The sequence below is a fragment of the Coturnix japonica genome, chromosome Z (assembly GCF_001577835.2).
Source record: "Coturnix japonica isolate 7356 chromosome Z, Coturnix japonica 2.1, whole genome shotgun sequence".
NCBI lineage: Eukaryota > Metazoa > Chordata > Aves > Galliformes > Phasianidae > Coturnix > Coturnix japonica.
The window spans coordinates 66,897,637-66,911,209 of NC_029547.1; the positions used below are offsets into that span (position 1 = coordinate 66,897,637).

Consider the following 13,573-nt stretch of genomic DNA (forward strand, 5'->3'; position numbering starts at 1 on the left):
CCTAATTCTGTAGCAGCAATCATCTGCATAAAGATGACTATGACTTTGGAGATGGAAAGAATAGTCAAAATACCTGCACTTTTGAAACAAACCGATGTGTTTCTTCTGTCAGATGCCTGGGAAATTTGAGCATGTAATTTCCCCCATGCTTAATCTCTGCTGAGAATCTCGTGAAAGATATTTGTATTTGGAGTGTGTTTATTGTAATTACCTTATGGCGCTAGCAGGAAAACAGATCTTTCTTCGTTGCTGAACCTGTGTTACAGGTTGAAGCTGGAAACCAAAGATCTTAAATTTAGGTGTTGTCAATGTACTCCTGCTGTTTTTGCTTTACTTGGCATATAATTGTCTGTATCAGCTACCTGAGGTCTGTTTTCATGCTAGGTTTCAGATGCCTCTTCGTTTGGAAGGTCTTAGAACATGCAGTTGTTGTAGTGCACGACAGGTTTCAGCTGCTGGACAGCCCTGAATGAGGTTCCTTTGAGTGAGATGGGTTTTGTGTTGGAGTTTTAAAAAGCCATATCCTCATTTAGTAATGATTTCTTAAGAGCTTAAAGTGCTACTTGAGAAATAGATAGCTGATTTAATGCCTTGCATGCTAGCTGTAAACCAGAAAGGTGGTGGCAGGCAAGTGAAATCAGTGTAAACCTCTGGGATCTCTTGCTTTTGCTCTAGCTTGCCCAGTCCAAATTACAGAGCTGTATCATTACTGAGGCAAGTTTTCAGTAGGATTGCATATAGGATGCCACAGGTAAAAATGAAGAATTTGACTCCTGAGTATGAAGTTAGTGTTCCTTCATCACTCTACAAGCAGAAGCTATTTGAAAGGGAGGTAACCATGGCTGGCCTTGGCTGTGGCTCAGGATGGAACCCCCAGCACATAACTGATGGGAATGTGCTCCCACAAAACTTCCTGGTATCTTCCATCCTTCCTCCTACTGTAGCCCAGGTTTTCACCCAGCAAAGCCGAGCGTGTACATTGTGATCAGCTGATTTTGTTTCAGTGGCAAAGAGTTGAAGTGTGACACACTCACAAAAGAGCAGACTCCAGAGTGAGCCCAGATGGCAAAACTGTCCTGTGAAAGTTCTCTTTGCAAGACAAGTTCCTCAAAGAGTGATGGAAAAGCTGAAATCAATGGCCAAACTGATGTCACTCTTGAAATTTCAAGCACCGTCTTCACAAGAAAATTATATGTCTTCCTATGAAAACTGTGAGCTTTGGTGTAGCCTTTCTGAGTTTGTAAGCTGGTCACATCTAACCAGTTACCACAAATTGATTCTGGAGCCTTCAGTTTAGAAACCTACGAGATACATCACATGCAATCATGCTATCTCCATCAAGCACTGAAGGAACTGGTCAATAGTCACCACTGCAGAAACATACAGAGACCTTTTGTATTACTCTTGATATTTTTTATGAGCATCTCTGCATGAAGAATAGCTGTATGATTGGACAAATGGAATACAGATGTTCATTACACATGTGTATACATATAATGTATATATGTATACAGGTAGACCTATATATGCATGTGCACACTAGTGTATTCAACAAAACTCATTTTCTTATTGAATGCATCATTGATACATATGAGTCTGCATTTAAAAACCAGTCGTAACTAAATTTGTGCAGCTTCTGCCCAATGGTCTGTTGTGTAGATAACTGTAAACCCCTCTATAATCACCCTGACACTTGGCAAGCCCAGGATAACCTCCCTCTTACACAGCCATGGCTGGATTTTAGTTTTCCTCATTGGCAGCGCATTTGTGAGCATTCTCTTCCGCGGTCACAGGAAGGACAGCGCTAGCTGCAACGTCTAACAAGAGAAACATTGGCCTGACAGGCAAAGTGACTCTTGCTATTTATTTTCAGGCTGATAACAATCAGTTCTCTTTTTGCTGGGTAATATGCCTGGCTGGGTGAATGCGTGTGTGTGGGGATGTGTTTGTTCTCACTTTGTAAGTGCATCTCTATGTGCAGTATTCTCCCATGTGCTCATGGGGTGTATACAGACACAAAAAAAAACCCCAAAACCAGGAAAATAGTTGAGGTATGCATATAAAGGCTCTCTCTGTGTAGAAGGATGGATTGCTTTGATGAGCTTCTACCTTCTCCTGCTTTTTCTATGCATATAAAGGCTCTCTCTGTGTAGAAGGATGGATTGCTTTGATGAGCTTCTACCTTCTCCTGCTTTTTCTTGGGTGAGCCCAAGGAAGAAAAGGTGGCCTGGACAGAACAAATGGAATTTAATGCTGCACTGTGGCCTGCAGATCAAGTATGCTCTGTATCTGAGAAACTTCTTATCTCTGACTAGTGTTAGCCTGTCCATCCTGATGTGGCTGGTTGCACTTCTGTGCTGCTTTACTGTTCTAGTCATCTTCCAAATCCACAGCTTTTGCTGGCCTCCTGCCACAAGGACCATTCCTGTTTATTGCTGACACTCATCTGCTAGCTCTCCAGCCCCATTAGTACAACTGTCTTCCATCCACTTCTTCTTCTCACTGCACACAGAGGCAGATGACTTGTATTTCATAGTAGGAAGTCATGATGTGCTTTTCGTTTGCTTATGAAGTGTAATGTTGTGGTCTCTTATGCCAGCATTCATCATAGACTCCATAAAGTTACAGCAAGGGGAGGATATCTTATATATTACTTTGATATACAAATCAAAGTAGGTGTTATCTTGGTGTAGACCTTTTCTTCGGCTGTCATGGGAAGACCTGGCCAAGCAATGGCTGTGAGTGCACACAAATGTTGGGGAGAGCTCACTGGCACTTCAGCCTGGGCTTCTGGTGCCATCCATCACAGTGTGTCAAAGCCCGCTCACGTAGCTCTTTGTCGTGGGAACAGCGTATAAGCTCCAGCAGTGTTGGCCATGCTATCAGCCTTAGAAACACAGCAGCCTGAGCTAATGATAGTCTGTCTTGAAGGCATTTCCACGAGTGCAAATCTCTTTCAGAGGCTGATGACCATGGTAGGAAAGAAGGCTGCAGAGGGAGGAGGCAGCAGAGTGGGTGCACCACATACAAACTGAAATCCGGGAATCTGATGGTTACCAGGACCTATTAAAAACAAATCATAAATGGCAATACCAGATACAATTGCACTGAGATGGCAGAGGTCCTTAGGAGTCCTGATGGGCTGCCGATAGCCAGTTGAAACAAATTGCCCAGTGCTGTGATACCTCAGCTCCCAATAACAGAGGGCAAATGGCCTTCTAGGGGGAGTTATAGATTTTCCTTTGAGATATGGAAAGGGAAATAAATTAAATTATGTTCGAACATAGGGTTCTCTCTCGCAAAAAGAAAGGGAGAGAGAAAGAAAAAAAGGAAATGAAGGAAAAGAGACAGTAGCAGAAAATAAGCTTCAGCAGGCATTTGCAATTTAATTGATATTTGGCAGCAGGAAGCCAATCAGTATAAGTAAATTGACGTTATAAGATAAAAATGATCGCTTAATGGGCTGCCTTCCCCTATGGATGCGGCAGACCAAATAAATACCGCCGTGCCGGCTGAAGCAGCGTGGTGGCTGTTACTGGGCACAGCCTGCTGCCGCTGAACTGGCGGGGTTCTGTGTGGGCTGCAGTTTATTTTTATGGCATCTGTCTCTGCTCCCTGAGAGAAGGCAATGAGGGGTTGCACATTGATTGCTGCTCCAGCCAACGGCAGAGTGGAGAGAGGCCGTAATTAATGACTTTATTTGCTGGAGCACCGCTGAGAACGATTGAGTTTGTTATGGTAGGAGCCGATGCCAGCTTTCCTGGAGGCACAGAGAGGTGTGTGAGTACGGAAGGTGAGGAGAGCTCTGTCAGTGGGATGTTGGCAGCCATCGTGAGGCTTTGGCTGGCTGGGTGGGATGTGCTCCAGGGACAGGGGCTGCTGCAAGGCATGGTGGCCATGGGACATGTCTGCATGTCCATCTTCATGGTGTGGGGCGAGCAGCAGCTGAGGCAGAGCACATTGCCCAGGCCACAGAAATGGGCATAGCTACCACAGTTTCTTTAGGGGAAAGAAACCCTAACCCAAGCCGCTATGTTGCATGGAAAGGTTCTTCCTTTCCCTGTCAAGTTGCGCAGCCCGTCCCTCCGTTTATTACAGCCACCTGTGGTCAGTCCGTAATGTAACTATTACGCAATGGTAGCAAAGTTTGTTTCTTAATTGAATTTTTTTCTCCCTTCCTTGCTTGCTTCCTTCCATCCTCCCCTCCCTCCCGATGAATTTATCTTCAAAAAACACCATCAACTCTCCCCTATTTGTTTTCTTGCTCTGCTTTAGCCAAGAATTACAATGAAGAATAAACACGCCATACACAAAGCCGTAGAAAATAATGACTCTCTTTGAGTTTTATGAAATCTTACAGCTAAAGCTGTAGTATTTTTTTAAATGCATGCTCTTTTTGCCCTTGTTTTGAGAGCTGGCTCAGCTGGTCTGTTAGGTTACATATGACTACAGTAGAAAAATGCCTTAGAACGTGTTCTGTACCACAGGCAGTGTGCTGTGCCGCAAGTACAAGCAGCAGCGTGGTGCCCTGCAGGAGATGGACAGGCTGGAGTCAGCTGTGTTTGAATAGACATGGTCAGGAGATGGAGCAGACTGTAGGCTAGGAGGGGCTGATGCCCAGCCCCATCCAGATGCAGCAGTAGAAGGCATATTTACTTTTGAATAGTTGTACATATATATCTCTGAAAGCTGCTCAAACACTAAAATCACGTTGAACCGGAAAACTAAAGTAGTTTTTAATTAAGAGAGTCACGATGGGCTATTTCAGCTCATTCAGGATTTTCCCTGCTTACGCTTCTGTGTAAGATGGTTCTTCAGAAATGATCCCCACTTGTGAACAAGGCTCAGATACAGTCAGTCTGTGTTTTCCATCCCCATCCATGCAGATGTGTGGTGCAGTCAGAATCACATTCACTGCTGTTGGCATCTGTGGCACGGAGCAAAAATGAGAAAGACCTGTGTCTGTCATGCTGGACCTTTGCTCTCAAACTGACATTACATATTCATAGAAATTATTCACTTGCCGACAGCTGGCTGTTGTGAAGAAAGAGGCAGCATTCAGACTCAGCAGTCTTTGGAAATAATTTGCCAAGTTCTGGCCATATTATTGTTGTCATTTTTTTTTTTCCCTGGAGAAGTTAATACATTATATGGAAGGCAAATAAGGGAGCCCAGGAAAACTCTTGGCTCACACATAGGAAAATAACCACCTCTGAGCAGCTCTAGTGGTGGTGCAGCCCCAGAAGGGACCCCCGATCCCCCCATCATCAAGGCAGGTTTGGAAATAATGGGGATGCATACAGTCGGGTTCTTCCACGGTCCCCTAATAAGGGTGTTCTTGTGATAAGCTCACTGTCAGGGGAATTGTACAGTAGATTGCTGAGTTTACTGCCTGATAAATAATTAATGTTTAGATGACACTAATTAATTACAGTAATTAGCAAAGAGCTACGCTGTTTTCCCCTAAAAGTAGGATCTTAGTTCATCGTTTTTGTTTCGGCGCCTCAGAATGTTTAAGGCAGAATTGTAAAACAAAAACATCCGCTGAAAAATGTTATTTCTCTTCTGTCACTGGCTGCTTTTTTTTTGTCACCTTCTCTTCTGCAGCTTTTAAAAGAGCCGAATAGCACAGAGCGGTAAATATAGCGAAATATGAGCGTCGTACACACCTCCGTAAGCACAGAGCAATGCGGTGCAGTGCTCATGCAGCAGAGCGCACACACAAATGCAGGCAGGCGGGAAGTGGAAGGCAGATGTGCAGCAGTGGTTCCTGGACGTGAGAAGTTGTCAGCAATGCTCGAGGTCTACAAACCCGCATTACAGAACTACAGAGGGTATTTAAAAGTGAGTGGTGCCACTCGACTAATGGATGTGGATAAAATGCAGAAAAGTGCGTTTAAATTCGCACTCGGTGCAACTTGTATTTAAAAACTATTCCAGTGTTTTGTATTCTGCATGTAAGCCACGTGGCTGAGCTCACCAGAGAGATTTCTTTGTTCAGCATTAAGCATTCACATTTGCAGACACGAGGCTGCAGTCCTTGGTCTTGTGAAGCAGGTCTTTATTCAAACTCTGCGTGTCAAAAATCCAGAGTTAGCAATGCCTTTTTGTACACGCTGCTTGTGGGGAAGTAGGTGGAGAGCACAGACCCACACCTCTCGCTGGGCAGAGCTCAGCACCTTTGTGCATTCCCAAGCCCATTCTGTTACAGGTTGGTGGCAATGTCTCAGCGTCTCAACAGGAGTTTGTGCTTTAGGAGGAATAAAATCTGCTTGGAAGTCCTCTGTATTTCTTAGGAACTTTGCTGAGATCTTTGGCAGGACAGTAAAGGAAGGTTTTTCTCCTTATGCAGGGTTTAACGCACTCATGGGGACACAGCAGAGCTCCCAGTGCCGGTGTATCTGGCGCACAGTGTGGGTCAGCCCTGCACTGCCTCTATTCCCTCCAGCTAAGTTTTGTAGAGAGTGCTTTGCAAAGCATTCAGGGCATCAAGTTTTAATTATGCTTTACTGTTTTAAACTTCCATGGAAGGATTAGTTTTGCCTACCGTCAGTTGAATAACAGCCTGTGTTTTTCTCGACAAGTGTCATTTCTTGTAAGGGGAGGAATTTGGCTGTCCCTGCCAGGGGCAGTGAGGGATTGCAATGTTCAAACCTCCCTCTACCTTCTGTAGGAACCTTTTCTGATCCTGTGCTTTGGTCTGGTAGGGCCAGATCAGAGTGCTCTGCAGGTACCTGAATCCTCAGGGTCTCCTGGCTCAGCTTCCTTAGTGGCAAACCTTCCTTAGGGTTCTGAGTTCTTCACTGGAGAAGGAATCATGGATATCACAAATTGCTGTGGCTCCTGGTCTTCCTGTACAGGGCTGCCTAGAGCCCTGGGCAGTGTGGCAGGCAGCCCTTGGGCATAGGTGAGGGATGCTATGATGTGCAGTGGGACAAAGCTGGGCTGCTGTAGGAGCTCCTACAGGTGCACAGGCAGTCCTGCTCCACTCAGTGGCACTACGCACATGAGTGTTTGCTTCAAACAGATGGGATGTCAGGATCACAACGTGTGTCAGTTATAACATTTTTATGTGGCTACTGTAGGATCAAAATCACAGCGGAAGGAAATGGGCACATACACCAGGTTGTGTCCTGTGTATCAGGCAGGGTTTGTAGATGTCCCAGCAAGCAGAGAGCTGCTCTCCCAGTGCAGAGAGGTTCGATCACGGCTCAGCACAAGATCTGTGATGAGAGATGGCTATTGGGTGACATATTGGGAATTCTGATTCCTCGGCCTTGTTGTGTTTTTACTGCCCACTCTGACTGTAAAATCAGTGTAATAGGTGTGAAAATACAATGCTAAGATGGGAGTGTTTAGCAAAAATTCCTCTTTTTTTTTTTTTCCTTCTTTTTTTCCTTCCCCCAAGCATGGACATAAGGCAATATGCTGCAGTAGGCAGGTGCTGGTCTCTGTGTCTCCAAGAAAAGCAGAGCTGGTCCTAGTATATCTGACGGGTCAAGCTTTGAAATGAAGAAGCAATAAGCCACTGAAATGGTACTATCACCGAAACATGATTGATCAATTGAATTCTATCAGAGACAGTGGGCAGTGAGATTAACTCAGGCCTGATGGGTTCAATGAGTTAAAGCATGATGTTCATTTCAGCTTCATTTCACCAGTCTTTGCTTGTGAAATTGGTCAATCAATAGAGGTTGAAGATCATATATATATATATTGGTGGCCATCTTATAGGGAATATAATCTAGCGTAGTCAGCTCCTGACTCCGGCTGCCTTCAGTGGGTAATGGAGACAGAGCAGAGACTCTATCAGTGCTATCGAAATGGCCTGATATCTTCTCCAAATGAAAAGTATTTTTGGATCTCTGGTGATTTATCTTTTTTTCCCCTCTTTCTCACTTTGATCTACAGCAAAACCCATACCCGCCTTTGTGAAATATAGCGATTTCTCTTGAAAACCTTTGTGCGATGATCAGCTATATACACTTCAAAATACAAAGTTTCTTTTTAGTAATACTATCATTTGAAAAAAATAAATAACAGAGCTTAGAGAACTCAGATGGTGTAAATACAAAGGTCTCCCACAGCATATGTGATTCAGAAAGTAATACCTTCCTAGGAAGACAGGCAGACCACTCGCCGCCAAGTGCACATGGGCCCGAGAAGGTGCCGTAAAAATTCTGTTTATATTTTAAACAAAGCCTCCCTGAGTGGTAATTAAACAAAGTCTTCATCTTCTCTGGGCTAATTTACAGACATGCTACAAGGAAACAAATCACCTTTTTACCTCCCGGTAATATTTCATTTGCTTCATCGTGTTTTAAATGTGGTGAATAACATCCTTCCTAATTAGCCTGCATTTCCCTATAAGGTGGAGTAATTAGGTATGATACCAGGTAATGAAATTGGACAGTACAAATTAGAGACAGAAACCATGTCCTTTATGAATATGGGCTATCCACTGCACCAGCTATTTACTTCCTTAATTAACCCTGCAAACCCAAGTTGTTTAACAAATAAAACAACCCAAAAACCTGAAACCAGAGGTTCTCTTTTCCTTGCGTTGAGAAGGGAACGCAAGGGGGCCCTTCCGTTGAGGGCCTCAAAACTTGCTGTAGTGTTCTGTTAAGATAGGGCTGACAGCCATTTGTTCTCCTCATTTTTGGCCTACGGTACCAGAAATGCGTAAGCAGTGAAATGTCTTAACATGAATGATTTACAGGGTGAGTATTGGGAAAAAAAAAATCTGTTGTAGGCATGTTCGGCAATTCTGGATGTCTCCTGCAGTTTCAGAAAATGTGTTGAGGAAAGGTAATTAACCATAAAATTATGCTACAAAACGCAGTCACAGCTTATCAGGTTCTTTATACTGATCTTGTCATTTGCTAGGTCCACAGGAATAACTAACTCTGCAGTAACAACTGTGCTTCCAGGTGAAATCCATACATTTCACATACATTTTCACATACATTAGGCAGCTCTTGTTGGCAGTGCTGTGCATAACTCCTCCTAGACTATCAGGACTTCTGTTAAGCTTGGGGAAGGGCTTTGGGTGTTGTGCTGGCGGGGAAGTGCGTAGCGCCCAGGGTTGTTCAGAAAGCCGCGGTGCTGTGGGACAATCCCGACCTATCGATACAGACTGATAGAAGTGAAGGACAAAACATGGGTTTGGGGTGAGATTCTTCTTTCCTAAGCAGAGTGTGATGGTTGTGTTCTTCACTTGTTGGTTTGGAAAGGTGCCACAGGACAGGGAACTGATTGCTTTGCAGAGCAGGTGGGTGCTGCTGTCAACAGAACAAAACTCTTCTTGATGCATCCACTGACTGTATGAAAAATGCTTTACCTCTCCCTGGAGCCCATTTCATTACTCAAACTCCTACAAATGCGCCTGTGGTATTTATAATTATCAAAGATGTTCTAGTGTATGCAAACAATACAGAATACTGATGGTAATTATCTCACATTTACGTAATGACTAAAAGCCAAACGTATCCTAAAGACCTTCGTGAACTTTTCATATGTTGTGTGCATCATACAGAAAGTCCTTTAATAGTGAACAGTTGCCTGCAGATGGTCAGAGTTTGGGAAATGCAGTGATGAAGAACAGCTCTGCTGGAGGGACGCAGTAAGAGAGCAGGGAAGGAATTTCCAGGCTGGATGTTGCTCTGGGAAGCCTGGTCTGATGGTTGGCAACCTGACAGACAGCAGGTTGAAATCAGAGAGGCACATCACTCAGGAGCTTGTGTCTATGTTTGTCTGATATGGTCTTTATGGATGGATTTCCCACACAGAGCAGCTTCCCTGGAGATCTCCTTCTCTTTCTAGACTTTCATGGTTGGCTTCCAGGGTGGTCGCCTGTTTGTGTTGTCTGGGAGAAAGGGCAGATAGAATCACAGAATCACAGAATCACAGAATTATTGAGGTTGGAAAGGACCTAGAAGATCATCTAGTCCAACCATTACCAATACTTCCCGGCTAAATCATATTCATCAACACAACATCCAAATGTTTCTTAAACACTCCCATGGTCAGTGACTCCACCACCTCCCTGGGCAGTGCATTCCAATGCCTGACTATCCTTTCCGAGAAATAATATTTCCTAATGTTCAGCCTGAATCTCCCTTGGCACAGCTTAAAACCGTTCCCTCTAGTTCTATCATAGATTACACAAGAGAAGAGGCCAACCCCCAGCTCACTACAACCTCCATTCAGGATGTTATAGAGAGCTATAAGGTCTCCCCTGAGCCTCCTCTTCTCCAGGCTGAACAATCCTAGCTCCCTCAGCCTCAGCCTCCCTGTGCTCCAGACCCCCTCCAATTATAATAACATTATTATGGCAGGAGGGTTGGAACTTGGTGATCCTTGGGGTCCCTTCCAGCCCAAGCCAGTCTATGATTCCACCTGAAATTTAAAGCCTGTGTTTTCATGCTCCAGAGAGAATGCCCTCCCAGCCTTTTGCTACCAAGCAGCTAGCAACTAGAACTTTTAATTTTGTAAGTGATGGTTGACTAAACCCGGCACTCCATCAATTAGATACTGTTTGATTTAGAGAAGTAAAGAAAAAAAATAAAGAGATCTAAAGATACACCTCTCTCTTATACCTGCCCCTCATTTTTCACACCTCTGCACGTATGTTTACGCATTGTGTTCAGAAGACAGGCTCATATTTTGTTCTGCACAGTTTAAACTGATCCTAGCACTTTATGGATGCCAACTTTTTCATTTCTCGATTTAAGCTGCCTGACTTCACCTAAACCCACCAAAGAAGATCTAAGCGTTGGTCTTTGTACGCAGACAAATCTGGGTTTTTTTTGGTTTGCTTGTTTTTTTTGTTGTTAGCTTGTTTTTAAATGCTTCCTTCCTCTGTGTAGTGTGGTGTTGCCATCTGGAGACAAAATCTGATCTCTACTGCTGTTGTTGGAGTTCCACCTCCTGGAGTCCTGAGGAATACTGCGTATCTCTGCTTTCAGAACATAAAAGATGTATTTCTAGCACCAACGGATAAAGGAAAGATAGGAGAACACTGTGAATCTGCTTATCTGAACATTTATAACATTTATATTAACTGTGTTTTTGTGGTTTTTTTTAAGCCATGAGCAGTCACTTACTACTTCTGTTAACAACCTCTGCTGGAAAGAGGGTGAGACAGAGAGAGAAAATTTGACTCAGAGCCCAGGCTTTCACCGTGCCGATGAGTTTAAGAAACATAAAGTGAAATGACAACTAAGTGGTATTGTGAGCTGGGAGAATGCTTCCTCAGAGCGTTGCAGTGGTAACTCCAAGTCCCAAGGACATCTCACCTTAGAATGCTGCTATTAGTGTCTGTTTGGAGAGCTGACTGTCTGGTTTCTGCAATCGGAACGTGGTTCTGGAGTATGAGTCCTTGCTTCCTGATGGAAGCACATTATAGCTCAAACCTTTGAGTATAACATAACTCAGCAAGACCAGCAGGTATCACAGGAGCAGTTATGGACAGTGACCAGGAGATGATCCAAGTTGACTGTGGCTCTAGCATCAGGTTTTGTACTTATCTTCCCATGTCTTACTGCAGCTTGACCATTACAGTCTCTCAAATACAGAGTGATGGTGTTGAGAACAAACGTGTGACTGCTACCCTTTGTCATGCCTTTGAATTATGTGTGAAGTCACTGATGGTAAATCACATTGAGAATTAGCTAAAATGGAGGATTGATCAATGCATCTTCTAGCAATATGTGTCTTGTTCCTATACTCCTGTCTACGATTCTTCATTGTGTAAGCAAATGAAGTACTCACACCTGTATGATGGATAAAATAGACACTCCTAATCATTTTAATGCCTATTTATTCTTCGGTCTTCTTTGTCCTCTTTGAAAGGTATTCAGGAACCTCCAGTACCCAATGGCCATTCTCTCCCCGGTAGAGATTTTCTTCGGAAACAGATGCGTGGAGACCTATTCACCCAGCAGCAGTTAGAAGTGTTGGATCGAGTCTTCGAGAGGCAACATTATTCTGACATTTTCACAACAACAGAGCCCATCAAACCGGAGCAGGTAAAGTCCCAGACATTAAACTCTTTTATTTTTCTGGATATGCTTTCTGATGGCAGAGGACTCCTTAGTGGGAAACGACAAGAAATATCTCTCAAATGGGCAGTAGAAAAAACATGGATAAACAGGTGTCGTATCAAGCTCTTCAGCCAAGTGCATGTTGACTGTGGAAGACTATTAAAAAGTGACGGAAAACATTAGCTGAGAGAAGGTTATAGCATGTGTTCGGATATGAAATTATACCTGATCTGGGCCAGTTGTATCAGGAGAGAGCATGAGGAGAATCACATCTTCTGATACTTCTGTTGGATCTGAAGTAGGCTCTGCAGAAAATAAGGAATAGATTTGCAAAACTCTGTGCCTAATTTTGGCCCATAGTTAGCTTGATTGTGCACACAAATTAGATTTTTACATCTGGAAACGGCTTATTAGTCATGTAATTGGCCATTTGCTGAGGGAAACACCCAGTTAATATGTGAAGGTAAATTTGTTGCACCTACAGACTAGCAGTGTATTTTAGAAGACTATGCGCAATCTTTGGAGGGAAGGTTCCATTTTAGCAGGCAGTATACAGAAGTAAATGCAAAATAATAATAATAATTATAAAAAATCAGCTGTGTTTCTCAACATGCTTTTTGTTTGTAGCCCTCAGACCTACATTTAGCTGCAATCACAGGAGATAGAAAGTATGTCTGTCAGATCCAGTATAGGCCCAGCTTGATTCATTTCCTACATTTAGCAATGTAATTAGTCATTGTTAATCCCCAGTGTTATTAATATTAAATCCGAGTTTTAGCAAGGTGTTTGCAGTCCTTGAACTGCAAACAAACAGTGGTTTCCCTTAGAGGAGTCAAAACATCTGAAAGACACTGGAGAGTATCAGGAGCATGGCCATCTATTACCGCCGTGACTTCAGTATTGAGGGATATGTACTGGTATAACTAAAGAAAGAAATTCTTACGTGGAGTGGTTGAGTAGAAGTTCCACGTGCCCTCAAGCTCACACGCGCTGTCATTTGCTGTTGTTCATTTTTTATCAGTTTCTGCTGGCTCTGTGGTTTGCCTGGTTTATGTTTGTGAACTCTGTAAATCTAAATTCAGCCTGGAAAAACATGAGGAAGATGCTGGCGTCAATACAGCTTTTCTTTTAAAAAGCTCATTAGGAAAGCTAAGCCAGCAGCATGTTCTGAAGGTGAAATGGCCTTCGCGTACCACTAGATGGTGGTTATCCCATCCTTAACACCAGTGATAATGGAGAGGACAGGCACTGATCCACCTCCCGCTATAGTAAGCATTTTCAGTATTGGTCACTTCAAAGATGTTTGGTGCTAGACCTGTCCCCATTTAACTTTTATATCCCAGAAAAGGACCCTTCCTTAGTTTTTTTGTATTCTCAAGATTCCAAGTTATCTACAACTGCAGCTCATGGGATGCAGCCCAGAAATGAACTCAAATAGATGGTTTAATTGAAAGAATGGAAGAAGTAAAGGAGCACGTTTCTGAAGTCTCCTGGCTTCATTATATTCAGGGATATCCAGCTATTGC

At 43.4% G+C, this 13,573-nt stretch overlaps 1 protein-coding gene across 1 annotated transcript in view; it reads left to right on the forward strand.

Moving 5' to 3' along the window:
• Window positions 1-13,573, forward strand: part of PAX5 (paired box 5) — a 76,087-nt gene that overhangs the window by 22,342 nt on the left and 40,172 nt on the right. Inside the window, exon 6 of the mRNA XM_015850094.2 lies at window positions 11,857-12,032. Within this exon, the coding sequence (XP_015705580.2) occupies window positions 11,857-12,032 (176 nt within the window). The remainder of the gene's footprint in view (window positions 1-11,856; window positions 12,033-13,573) is intronic.